The sequence below is a fragment of the Cryptomeria japonica genome, chromosome 3 (genome assembly GCF_030272615.1).
Source record: "Cryptomeria japonica chromosome 3, Sugi_1.0, whole genome shotgun sequence".
Classification (NCBI taxonomy): Eukaryota; Viridiplantae; Streptophyta; class Pinopsida; order Cupressales; family Cupressaceae; genus Cryptomeria; species Cryptomeria japonica.
In genome coordinates, this window is record NC_081407.1 from 911,236,834 (window position 1) to 911,251,205 (window position 14,372).

General features: G+C 37.3%; 1 protein-coding gene across 1 annotated transcript in view; it reads left to right on the top strand.

Annotated features, from left to right (window-relative positions):
* LOC131071561 (nuclear pore complex protein GP210) overlaps nt 1-14,372 on the top strand; it is a 261,149-nt gene that overhangs the window by 76,927 nt on the left and 169,850 nt on the right. The window contains exon 5 of the mRNA XM_058007476.2: nt 10,161-10,507. Coding sequence (XP_057863459.2) covers nt 10,161-10,507 — 347 coding nt within the window. The remainder of the gene's footprint in view (nt 1-10,160; nt 10,508-14,372) is intronic.

Consider the following 14,372-nt stretch of genomic DNA (forward strand, 5'->3'; position numbering starts at 1 on the left):
AATTTATCTTATCTTATCTTTATCTTATCTTCTCTTGAAGATTGCACCTGTTCTGTCTAGTTGTGTTTATCTGGCAAAACAAAGCATGGTAATTTGAAATTTGTCTATTTGCCCAAATATGGTGTTTTAGTTAAAGTAGCTTATTTCTTCACCTTGCTCTTTTTCTATTTATTTCATTAATCTGAAGTTGATATCTACAAAACAATATCATGCCTAAAGAAGATTTGATGAGTAGAAGACTTGTGAAGTTTTAGAAATGACTTGTAGAACCATTGAAGTCTATCCTAGCCACAGGCGTAAGTCCCCTTGGTGTTACCAGCAAAACACATTACCATTGAGTTGGCTCACAGTCAAGAACTGACAGTTTAAACCTTGAGGCTGTCTTCTCTTGATTGCCCTTAGTATCACTAGAAACCTCCTTATGCAAGAGAGAATGGGATTATATCGATATTCTATTATGTGTTGACTGAAAGAGTAGTAGTACAATTTCCTGCATCAACACGTCGGAAATCGGAAGTCGTAAGTTAGGTCTTGCTACAAGGGGAGAGGAGTCGAGAACCCCTGTGAATATCGAGATTTCGAGGTTCTGGGTTTCAAAGGCTTGGGAACTTGGAATTTTTGGATTTTGGGGTTCTAGTTTTCAAAAGGCTTGGGAACCTGGACTTTCGAGATTCTTGGTTCAAAGCAAGGAGAAGGTTGGGAACGTTGGGATTTTTGAGATTTCGGGTTCAAGGGGAGCAGAAGGGTGGGAACCTTGGAATTCTAGGATTCCGGGTTCAAAGAAGAGAAAGGCTTGAGAATTGGGAATTTCGGGAATTCTGGGATTCCGGGTTCAAGGAAGAGAAAGGCTTGGCAACTGTGAATTCTGGGATTCCGGTATTCCGGGTTCAATTAAGAGAAAGGCTTGGAAACTGGGAATTTCGGGACAAGACAACACTTAACACTTAATGATTCCATTAGCCTCGTCCTAGATCAACTGGGGCAGTGTTGGTCTATGGAACATATCTCTGATCGCTTCTCACTGAGGGACCGAGGTGTTGTGCCTTGCACAAACTCGCCGTCCTCGATAGGGTCCCCCCTTTGTTTTCTCGTCTTGTCCTTGCTCAGGTTCCGAGTAGGAGGTTTTGGGTAAATTCGTAGAAAGGAGTTGACACAGTGAGGAATTTGAGGCGTTAAGGAGATGATCTGATAGGGGACTGAGCTAGCTTGAGTCTTAAGTCCTAGAGAATTCACCTTGAAAGTTGATCGCGATTTCGTTCGCAAAGGGAAATATGAATTAAGAGCCTGAGGTAGAATCACAAATATTGTCAATTCGAGCTCGAAGCCGGTTGAGACAAGTGAGCAAGGAAACTTGGAAGACTCCCAAGATAGCCTTTCAGGCTGAAAATAACTTTAGAAGCTCAAAAATCGGCTTCATGAGCAAAAACGTGAGCCAAGGCGTCAAAAGTTGCCCTAGAAGATGGAAATTCTAGTCCAAATACAACTTAAAATCGAAAATCGGCCTAATAGGTAAAAATGCGAGTTGAAAATGGGTCGTTGAACCCACTCATAAGCCAAAATCGGCCAAGTAGCCCAAAGTATGAGCTAAATCCCTCAAACTCGGCCTTATAGGCCCAAATTCAAACTTAAAACTTCCATTTGTCAAAACTCGACCTAAAGGGTCGAAATGATAGAAAGTTCAAAAAAAAAAAAAATCGGCTCAACACGCCAAATAGGCCGAAGTGTGAGAAAAGTTAATAAGTTAAAAATCGTGCAAATAAGGGAAAAAGTGCGAAGTTTGCATAAAGCGTTAAAACTCTCAAAATGGCTTTTAAGCTGAAAATGAAAGGTATAACATTTTGAAGCCTTGCAAAATGACCAAATCACTAGAAAATCGTGAAAAGGTTAAACTTAGAGGCTGAAAAGTTAATAAGTTACAAATCACACAAAAGGGGGGCAAATCCCGAAAAGCTTGTAAAAAGCTTCAAAAGGCTGAAAATAAGAAGTGAAATCGTGTTCAAACTTCAGTTCGCAAAGTCCTCCAATTGCCCGAAAATGGAACAAAGTTAAAATTCGCGTAAAGTCTCCATTTTGACCAAAAAAGTAAAACAAAAGGCAAGGGGTGAGTGTTTAAATCGTGCCATTTAGCTCTTATAAACTGATAAAGGAGTCCAAGTTCGCGTAAAGTATCCTTAAGCCGAAAATTCTTCAAAATTCTAAATAACGTGAGAAAGCGAAGAGGGAGAATAAAATAGAAAATCGCCATTAAACCTCATTTCGTTGAAGACCAAAATCGCGCAAGGAACAAGATGTGCGCGAGTTCGGTAAGGCAAATTTTATTGCTAAGAGCATAGGCGTTTGGGGTTCAAAGTACAAGTAAGTTGGGCAGTCTACATGGAGAGAGAGTGATTCACATTTTGCAGAAGGCGTCCTCTCATTTTGTTGTATTGAGCCGAAATTGCAAAGATTCTCTAAACGTCGGGTTGATACACCATCGACATTTGCAGTCGATAAACCTCTTCATTGTACTCCTAGGTAAGTTAAATTTGCCCTTCAAATGGTTAAAAATGATCATATTTCTTTACCTAGGGTTAGAATGTAAATGTAAATAAGCGAAAACTTTGAAGGTTATAATTTAGGAAAGCATCAAACAACAACCAACTGTCAAAATCAACCTTTAGACTGAAATTTCGAACTTAGGCAAACTTTAGTGATTTCAAGCCTAAACTAAACATTGGAGCATCATACGAAGCGCCCCTGAAATGTTTGAATCTCCCTTTAATAAAACACTTTTAAATGGAAACCTTTTTCAAGTTCCAAATCAGTAGCATAGGGAGCGACATCGTTTAAAGACGCTAATTCTATATCAACGACCAACAACTTTCAAAATTCAAACTTTCCAAGAGTCCAAAGCACATAGGATCATCTTTTCGGATAATTGCAAGCATGGTCATCTTTGAAACATTAAGCGCGAAACAATTGAAAATACAGAATGTTATTCACGCAATCCAATAACGTTTGCAACTTTTCACCATCAGCAATTAGGAGTAACATTTTGAAAATTCACTCCACCAAACGGACCGATTTTCAACTTCAAATTGCATTCATTCCCCAAGCGCAAAATTTGAATATCTTGTTTTAAGCATGCTTTCAAGTTTTGAGCTATCTTGCCGTTTAACAATTCTTTTGCGCTAACGCCGTCTTCTGGCACTGCTAACCCATATTTTCACATTAAGGCCTGCCTCATAATTCGTGTCCAACTGTGTAGGATAAGTGCCTAAATCAGCGACCAAGTCTTCAAAGGTACCTAACGCAACCGGAGCATCACGAACTTTGAAAGTTGACATTCCCCGCAAGTTCGAAAAAATGAAGTATCAGTACTAAGGAGGAGGAGTCAAAGAGTCCAAGGTCCAAAGTGTGTGGGACAATATAGGAGATACAGACCTGGGACATATCGATATTCAGGATTTCAGGAACAGGGTATACTCTCCTAACACCTATGGCAAGCCCAGACGGATGTTGGAGAGTGGTATTGCTCAAGCTGCTAGTTTCCCACCGACCGTGCAGATTTATGAACTAGTAGTTGAGGCCACCAAGCATTATCAGCTGGAAACCAGATTGATGGTGTTGAAGGGGATGGTAATGGCTGACTTCACACTTGAGGCCATTGGGGAAGCATTTGATATCCCGTTTCCTGATAATCCCATTGCCGTAACCATTGATGAAGCCCGAATTGCTTGTGACAAGGATCCGACTCCGTGCAAAACACTGATAAATGAAGAGTGGTTCAAAGAAAGAAGACCCCCAAGCACTAGGACTGGTAAGAAGACCCACAAAAGTGATTTCCACAGTGAGTATGGCGATATGGTTACCTTGCTAAGCCGGGTCATGGAACTTCCGCAATCCAATCTCTTTGAGGAATGGATGTTCTACTTCATCGAGCAAGTCTTCGCTGGGAAATCTTTTGATTGGGCTCAAATCATCGGTGATAATATTCATACATAGCTGGTTGAGCTCGAAGAGAAGAAGTACTTCGCTATGACCTCCTACTTGGTCTATATGTTTGCTCGACATCAGCCGCTGCCAGGATTAATCAAGAGAGGTGAGATTGGGATCGGGCCAAATTAGGTGAAAGTATATGACTGCTATCTTCAGTTGCATTACTATGACGTAGCCCAAAGAGAAAAGAACAACATTGCATATGCGATTGGTCAATATGAGCGGGTCAATGACGCTTTTACAATGCGCATAGTCAGATTAATGCAAGGAGGGTTGCACATAAGGCTGTCAAAGCAGGTTACCACCCTGATCCGGAAATACGGTGCATAGTTCATCTAGTTCTTTAGATTCACCTACATCAGAATAGCCGACTTTGAGGGAACATCGTATCGGCTTCTGCGTTACCCATCAGATAGATTAGTCCTCATGGAGGTAGCAAGGCAGGCACACCCAACAGGCAACATACTCAAGGACAAAAAGTAGTTAGGATTTACCTTCCCTATGATCATAGGTAACCTTGGTGTGCACTTCAAGAATTTGGTACAGGCTGAGGAGTCATTCGACGAACTGGCCTCCTATTGCTTACAAGAACATTTCCCCTAGGAAATGCTTTGATCATGATGGATTGGGAAAGAAAGCCTACGACAAGCATTACAGGGCCAAGGCACCAATAGAGGACTACTGGAGCAATTGTTCAGATGACTTTGAGGTCTGTCGACAAGAATATTCAAGGTTGAGTGTTCAACAAATGCGACTTTATGAGTACTGCTAGGTTCCGGATCAGGTAACAAACTATGGAAATTGCTTGCAAGTCCGGGAATTTGAAGCAGTCAAGGACCTAACGCCAACCATTGATTGGACTCAGGACCCTATCACAGATTTTGAAGCTGTGATGGAGGGTCCAAGAAGGGACACAGATAACTGTCTATCCCAACAAAGAGAGAGGCTAACCCATGAAGGAACCCAATTCACATACAATTTGATGGGTAGTCTCGATTCCCAGTCTTCAGAAGACGAAGGAACATCAAGCGCGCCAAAAGAAGAGGTTGAGAAACCTGAAAAGAAGAGAAAGAAAGCAAGAGCCAATAGGGGTACTTGGACGTTGAAAAGGACAAGAAGAGACAAGATCCCAATCAGGAGGCCAGAGGTTACTTCCTCATCCAAGGACCCCAGTTTAGAGGATGATGTGATTGAACTTGATCACCTTCCAACTCCACCTTCATGGGATGATCCCTTTGCATCAGAGGCAAATAATCCACAAATACAAAATGAGAATCAGGCGAAGGCAAGGATCATTGGTTTGGATGGACCTGAGAATGAAGTCGAGGAAGGAGAGATTGCACCTAATCAAGGGATTGGTAAACAAGAGCTCACGCAGAAGAGCATGCATGAGTTGCAGCAGGAAGGCGGCAACAAGGATGACACCATTTTGCTGTGGAGTGTAGGATGTAGTGAATTCATTTGAATGTAATTAGCTTGCATTATCACATCTGAGAGAGCTAATGTAACAATATGACTCTTTTTCTACTAAGCCTTTGAACTTTTGAAATTCATTAAACATGTTGGATTTCAATTTTAAAAAGTACACTCACATTTTACTACTATAATCATTAACAAATAGAAGAAAATATTTCGCACCAATAATGGATGCCATGTTCAATTGTCTGCAAACATCTATATGAACCAGTTAAAGTACTCTGTTAGCTCTCCAAGCATGTCCTTTATCAAATGGAGCTTTGTGCATCTTCCTAGCATGACAAACTCTACAAACACCCTATATCTGTTGTTGGATATCAGGTAGACCATCTATTAAGTTCTCTTGGGCCAACTGAGTGCACTATGGTGGCAAAATTGTTGGTGCCAAATTGTAGTGATATTTGATGCAATTTCTATGTGACTTGATGTTTCTTGACTTGTCCTATATTAACTAGTTTGTATAAACCATGATCTTCCACTCCAAGAGCAATTGTCGTCATGGTCTCTTTGTGAACTATGTAGTCTTTGTGATTGTTAAAGATTACATCTAGATGTGGGCAATGTTGCATAGTTTTACTCATTGTGATTAGATTAAGCTTCATACTCGACATTGAGAAAAATCAAACATTTTTCCTTTGGAGAGTATTAGTACATTCTCTTTGATTACTGTTGTGTACTCCCAACCACCAAAGTTTATTGATTCTTGAGAAGAATTGCAAACAGTGGACTTCATGAATCGATCTTGCTGGTTCGTTAAACTGATGCACTTGAATTCATTTAGCAAGCAATTGCCTAGGACCGATCTGCTAGTCTTTTGGCTATGAATGCATACAAGGTTGAATCTTTCTTTGTCTGCTTTGCAATAGAAGTCTTCTGTTGAGGTACTCCTTATTGGATTTCTAATTAGTAATCTTTTTTCTGCAGTACTTTATAATAGCCATTTCACCACAATAATGATGTAATGTTCTTCAGATTTTTGTTGCATCCGTATCGTTGCCTTGCCTTTTCTGAAGTGACCGTTTGTCTTTAGTTGCAAATGCCTATTCTACATACTTGTCTCATTGCTACTATTGGACTATTCCTTCCATATGTCATATTGTAAGAGCTTATTGCATAGCACATCAAACTTTAAGTCAACATAGATAGGTGATGTTCAATTTCTCAATACAATGATTGTAAGCATGCGGTAAGATTTCTAGCGTGACACCACCATTTTCTCTTCCATTTTCTAATAAATGCTCCTACAATGAAATATTTACATTACTTAATTGAAAATAAATTAATTTTCGAGGAAGAAGGCTCTTCTATTGTTTGAAGTCTCATGCAAATGTTGTTTCCAAATTTCAGCTGAAGTCTTCCCTATTTGGACCTCAGGAAGCATTTCATTTGTCAGAGACAATTTGACAAACATGACAGCTGTTTAGTCACATTCATCAAATTTATCTCGGTCTTCACCTATAGCCATTGGATAGGCATCTATACCGGAGATGATATTCTTGTTGCATCTATATTCAAAATGGTTAACATATGTGGCTTCCATGTATCATGATTTTTAGCTTAGCATCTCTGGTTGCCTTCCAACATGATGTTGAGTAATGAAGCCATTTTTACTGTTCTTCACTCCCTCAACTTGCAATCTTGGAGCAAGAAAAAGATAAATGTCTCTTTGTTGGAATTCTGACAACAGAATGATACCCAAATATTAATAAAAATTCAGTCATTGTATGACTTTCTACAGCTGGGATGTTCTCATGTCACATTGTATAACTATTAGCTGTGATGTTTTCTAGTAGCAACTAAGAGTAGCAAATCCACAACCTTGCTACTGCTAATTTTCAACTGAGAGTTTGAACCTTACTTATTTTTACGTATATGAGTTTTACTTCAAAAATGATTGTTGTGCAACCCAAGAAAATTTTGATTTTTAGCTTAATAAACCCACAATTTTTGATGGGAAATAGTAATAAAATGTAATAATTTTAATAGAAATTGTCATGATTTATAGCAATAAAACTATGCAAATTTTCTGTTAAAAAATTTGCATTTTTCTGTTAAAAAATTTGCATTTTTCATAAAAAATGCTACTTCAATTCTAGAAACATCTCTATTTTCGAAGGGAAAAAATAATGTGATTTTTTGAAGGAAAATAATTATTTACTTTTTCAAGGAAAAAAGTGATGCAATTTTTTTTTAACTACTGTTTGCAAATTTGTACTGATCTGACATTGGACGTGTTCCTCAATAACTTTTGGCTCTCTACTGTGCTATACTAGTGATCCTCTGATCTGTCTTTGTTGGCAGTAATCCTTAGGTCTTCACACTTTCTTAGATATGGGTGGTTTTAGTTGAGCTTTGATCCCATATTATAGAAATTGGGCATATAAAGGGTACAGGAGGCAACCTACATTATGAATGTGGGACGAATAAAAAGAATATACTTAAGTGAAATAAAATATAAATATAATCTAAACTCAGACCAGACCTATTAAAGCCTGCAACTGATAACCGATTTGATTGTTACTTTAACATTTGCTGGCTCATCCTCAACCTCTCTTTCCTTGATCTATGTTTTAGAGAAGAAAATCTTGTCAAATTATGCTCTACTTCCTAAGTTTTCAATCCATTGTTTCTCTATATGAGGGTCCTGGTGATAAACTGCATCTTCTTTGCTATTCTTAAGATGTTTCTTATTCTTACAACTTAAATATATTGTGCTTCCTTTGTTATATCTGAGAATTGCTGCCTGAATTTACCGTGTTACATATGTTATATTTGTTTTCATTGAATGTCATTCGCATATCTTCTCACAAGTCTTGTGAAGTAAGATAGTAACTGGAAAAGAGCCCGCTCAGGCTAACCATCAGTGCTGACCATAAACCATTGGTGGCTTAACCTCTTCCTCATCATTTAATGCATGTTTTTGTTCTTCAGTAGATTATATTATGGGTAACTTGGGGTGAAATATGCTTCTTGTTTGATGCACTTCTCGATTGGTATATCCCACAAAAAAACTAAACTCATTTCTTCTCTCTTTTGTTTGTGCTCTGCCCCATGTATCTTTGCTTTTGTTAGCCTTCAAATATTTAATGTCTTTGGTTTGTCTAACCCAAATCTAGAGTAGCTAAGTTGCCAAATTTTGGTATAGGAATCAGAGGATGAATGTAGAAACATACACAAGTAGCTTAAAGAAATCCTGATAACCGATATAACTTTTGAACTTTCTCTCCATAAAATTGTACAATATGGTAGAATTCTTGAGACAGCAGTAGAACTGACATAAAAAAGAATAGTAAAAGAGAGTTCTTTGAAAATGTCATAGACATGACCATAAATATGGGAAATTAACCAGCAGACTATTTCAGCTAACCAAAAATTAAGAAATTGCCATACATTATTAGCATATAGACAAACATTAGAGCTAATATGTGACCACCATTATTTAGTGAGCCATTTTCGCTATCACAAAGTTGCTAATTTATCGATTAGAAGTTGTCCTACATTCTTCTGATTGGAGTGCATGATAAACTTTTGGTCTATATGTGAATGTAATATGGATAACATCAACTAATTGTATCATTCTTAGTACCTGAGTTGAAACTGAACTCCTTGCAAATAACAGTTGCAGATTTACCCCATCAAAGCCTGTGAAATGAGTAATGATCTTGAGACATAAGATAGGAAAATGAATAATGATCTTGAGATTTAAGATAGGCATCACTCTCTTCTTGATGTACGTTTTTGTGATGTTAGCTTGATGTGGCTGGTTATAATATTTTTTGATTGTGGCAATGGGCGTTGGGAATACTTGTTTCTGTTGTTGTTGTTTAACAGGTATTCTGATCACTTTTATATCATTATAAGTTTTTGTAAAAGCCCAGCTTCCTTGATAATGGAGGAAATCAGCCTTCATTTCAACTTGTAGTTTGCATCTGTACATTACATTAAGAAATAAAAACCTAAAAAATGTTATATTGATGGAACTTATCATGTAGTGGAAAGTACTGAATGTGATTATCATTATCTATATTTATAATTACATTTCGATATCTGGTTGCAACATTGGTAATTAACATTGGGTGTATTGCCATTTCCAATCATTTTTTATTTGCTTTTGCAACAAATCTGGATGATTAAACCTTTATGTTTCGCTTCTGAACTATGGATGGTTATTGCAATTATTTAGTCATTAGTTTAGATTAGTATGTGTAGATATGTGCATTTGATAAATGATAAAATTGTAATTATCTCTGTGGTTACCTGCTTGCTACTTGTATTTGAATTAATTGTTCTTGGTCTTGGATTGGTGAAAGATATATATGATGTCCCTATTATATCTTCCCTCACTGTGGTAATGCTGCTTTAATGTATTTCTTTTAGAAATGTTCTCATTTTCAGCATGTGTTCATCTATTAAAGTTTTATATGCGTTCATAACATTATCTCGTCATAATGTAGCATTTTGCAACAGTTGACCCTTTTCAGAATTTTATGTTAGGTTTCAAACAGTTTTCCAAGTAATGCATATTAATTATTCCCTACTTTTCTGTTCTATTGTTTGATATAAATATGTGCCATTCATATGTTAAAAGTGGTTTCTTCATTCCCTCTCACAAAAAAGGAGAATGTATGGTAGGCTGTTTGTGTAATAGGACACATGTTATGTGTATAGATTGTTAGGTTATAATAATTTTTGTTTTGTTTTTGCAGTTGTGACTTTGCCTTCTCCACACCATCGTTGGTTTGTATCTAATTCCTTGGTTAGTTCAATTGATACTACATTGGGCTTAGTAGATGCACTAATGACTGGGACCACAAGTGTTATTGTAGAAGACTTGAGAATTTCTGGTCACCAACAAACCTCATCAATGCATGTAGTTGTACCCAATGAATTGCATTTGTACTTATTGACTTTTACTGGACAAAGAGGTCTTCAACAGGGAGACGAGTTTGTATCCTCTTCAATACCATGGCATTTTGTTGTAGGCCGAGAATATGTTGTTCATCTTAGAGCATTTTCGTGGGAATCTGGCGATTATCCACTATATTTAACTGAGGTAAATTTTAACAGATGTCATATGTTTTCTGTGCAGATCAGATTGATATCTCACATTTTAATCTGTTTATTTGAGATGGACTTGGTGCAAATATTGCCTCTATTGTTAAAAAATGACTACTACTAGTATATTAATATGTCCACTGATTGAATCACATATTACTTTCATACAAATTTACAACATTATTTTTCTAATTACAATGCCATACCTCAACAAGTGCCCCATTTTGTTTCTTACATAGTCAGAAATGGTGTTGAAATATTGAGTAGCAGATATGTTACACTTGGTAATTTATATGTGGTGAAATGGGTAACCTTTGGGTTAAGCTATATTTAGTTATTAGGTTTCGAAGTGCATAGTGTGGGTAAGGGGTTTACACTATCATCAACATTATTAGATTTTAATTTTTATAGTGCGAATCTCTTATAGTTTGATTATCATGATATGGAGTAACGAGATAGATTATGGTAGCTTGTTTGTCTCTAATATTTTTAGTTTGTGAATTGATTATTTAAGTAATGTTTGGTCTAATCCTATCTCAACTATATTCATTTGCCTTGAGTTTTCATTAATATTTGGGTAACATTGGTGACCGTCAAATATCTTGTGTTTGTGGACTCTTATTATATTTTTGAATGTTTCTTTGTTTGATATTTGATATCTTTACATGTTTTAAAGTTGTGGTTATCTGTAGTAATCTTATATGGAGCATTGAGATAGATTATAGTATTTGTTGATTTGTTTTCATCCACTTCATACCTAGAATAGAATACAGACTATCCTACCCTCTCTTGAACAAGGAAATCTTGAATGCTAAGGGTTAAGATCAATCAAGAAGACCTTAAGGTTTACAATGCGAACTTAGCGACTTAAATGCTGTGGGTAGACTCAGTGTTTATGATGTGATTTTGCTGTAATTAGGAGGGGAATTCAAGTATGAAACCCTAATTAGGGTTTGTTACAACAAACTCTCTCTTGACCAATGTGATCATTAGAACGTTTAGGACACATGTCTTTCGCTGAGTGTGCACCAATAAGAATTGAGGTTAGGTACATAAAATAATATTTGATAAACTGCCATGTGTCACTTGATCCACTCTTTGAACGAGTCAGGTTCACCAAACTTAGACATGCTGACTGGTACAATTTGATGGGTTGAATGATGACTGGATGCCTCCTTAGCGTGCACAACATATAGATCTTCACAAGGTGTTTGAGATTGAGACATACTCAACATTATCCAAGCTTGATCAACATGATGAAGATAGTGGGACATATTCCCAAGTTGCATCATCTTTGCGATCAAGTTTCTAACTTTGATCAACTCTTCTGAAACTATCTACTTGCTTGATCACATTTCACCTTTCCATCGTCCCTTGAATTTTTTTGCCCTTGTGATGTCTTGAACTTCTTGATTCTATCCCGACAACCCTTGGTGTGAAATACTCCCTTAATGTAGCATGTAACTCCATGGTGTTTAGTCTGACTTAATGATGCTTAAGCCTTGATTCTCTTTTACATGGTGCCTTTAGGCATGATGATACTTGATGTAGGCTATGCAACACCGATGGTTGATCTTTGTTCACAATGTACTTGACCTTGATCTCCACCTTGTAGATCTAACTTGAATACCTTGCCTTGATGTAGTTATTGACTTCATTGTTGTATTGGCAATGATTATTGGATTTCCGAAGGAAATTTAATTGTTTCATGTCTCTCAATGAATCCTCATTCTTGAAACTCTTGAAGTTGTCGTCCCTTGTATTGCAATGTTGAAAGTGTGCAGTGTATATGTTGACTTTCTCATCTCCTTGATGTATTAATGCCTATCTTGCTTGCCTTAGGTGCTTAATTGCTAGCCTCTATCTTGATGAATTTCATCTTTTTATTCACCTTTCATCCTTGCATTGGAAGATTTGAGTGGGGTGCCTGCATTAACTTAGTTGAGTGGATTTGAAGCAAGTGGTTGTATAAACATGAGTGCACAAGGAAGGCTACCTTGCATTGAAAGGTAGAGCGCATATAGATGGTAGCATATCATAAAAACACTAAGCGCGTATTGAATATGTGCTTACACAAGAAAGATAGGTGCATATGATAGGTTGCAAAGCATAAAATTAACATTCGAGTGCATCCAATAGGCCTGACTTCTGAGTTTCTAGAGGTTGATTCTCCATCAAGATCTGATTTTCTATCGGTTTGGGTCTAATTTTCTATCAGTTTGGGTCTGGTTTGGTGATTAGGTAGTTAGTTGTAACAAACTCTAATTAGGGTTGTTTGGTGATTAGGTAGTTAGTTGTAACAAACCCTATATAAAGCTTGCACATTTCATTTGTAGCAAGAGACTTATGTGACATTGTTGTCGAGCTATTGCCAAAGTGAATACAAACTCATTGAAGCTTGGTGAACCTATGTGTTATTTTGGATGTTAGCATGGTTTCCTATTTCTCAAAGTTAGATTAAAGAGTTATTTTTGTATCAAGTTACTTAGTTGAATGGAATGCATTGTTGATGATTTATGTTGAAACCTACATGTTCATATTATTTGTGATTTGTTGATTGCAAGTTGCAGTGCATGGTTAGATTGAACCCCGGTAGAACTTAACTTCAATTTGTTTACTGTCATTGATTCACATTACCTTTGGTGTAAATATGTGTGGGCTATTTGAAAATCATTCATGTCTCCTTAGAAGATTACATCACCTTTGCGTAGTTGTTCCTAATGGCGAAGCAAAGTTTGATTTGGTTTCACTAAGTCATCGATAATTCTTGCGTTGATAGCATAGATAGTTACAGATTAGATAACTAAACCCTATTTTCTTTTGCATTTTATTTACAAAGAGCATTCGTAGATGTAGTCAAAAGAGTCTAATTGCATTGAGGTGCTAAAAAAGACATCATCAGTTATGATGCAGTAGTGTCCAGGGATATAGGGCAATCTTGCATCACCCAAAAATATTGTTATTTAAAATTTTAGTTAAGGTTAGGGGATTAAAAATAAATGCAAGCATCTATGGGTCTCCAGGTTCCTAGGAAAATGTCCAAGGGGGTGAAAATTATTTAATATTTGTGGCCTATGTGTTTACCACTACAACTGGTAAATTAAATATAGGAAATAATAATGTACATGACAATGCATACTAGGCACGACAGTAAAATATATCTTTATTTGCACATTCAATTATTACAGAGAAGAGACCAAAGATGGTCGGCCAAGGATTACAATAGATCCGACAATACCATGCCACTTCCTTGACAGTATATGACATATTTAAAGGACCCGACGGTTGCCAAGAGGTACACAACCGTCAACCAACCGACACATAACTACCCAAGACTGACAACCCACTCAATACAATTAATTAATACCTTGTCGGATGACAAATATTATCAAACATAACTATAGGCAATTTATGCCAATAACATCATCCTCCCCAAAAGAAGTCGTCTTCTAGACGACAAGCAAACATCAAGTAATATTCGAGAAGACTAACAATAGACAGCGACTTCGACTGGACAACCCCAACTTGTATTGTACTTGCCAAATCAAATGGAGGTTTGGGTGCAGCGCCCTGTTGTGCGTTGCACACGCCCCCTGTCGCCGACAGGGTCCCCCCCTTTCCAGTTTTGAGTTTTTTGATCGTCGTCCCGAGAATCGAAACAGAGTTTCTCGTGTCTCCTCAAGCGAGTTCGTGATCAGTTCGTAAGCTGATCGACGTTGGAGTAATGAACCAATGAGTCCTCTTGACTGATCTGGCTTTCGGGGGTAAATGCCGAAAGTTTGTTCCAAAATTCCAAAGCCTAACGCAATGCAAGCATTTTTTTTTCGGACTCCAGGTCCGAACTTGGCGAAAGTCAAGTTGAG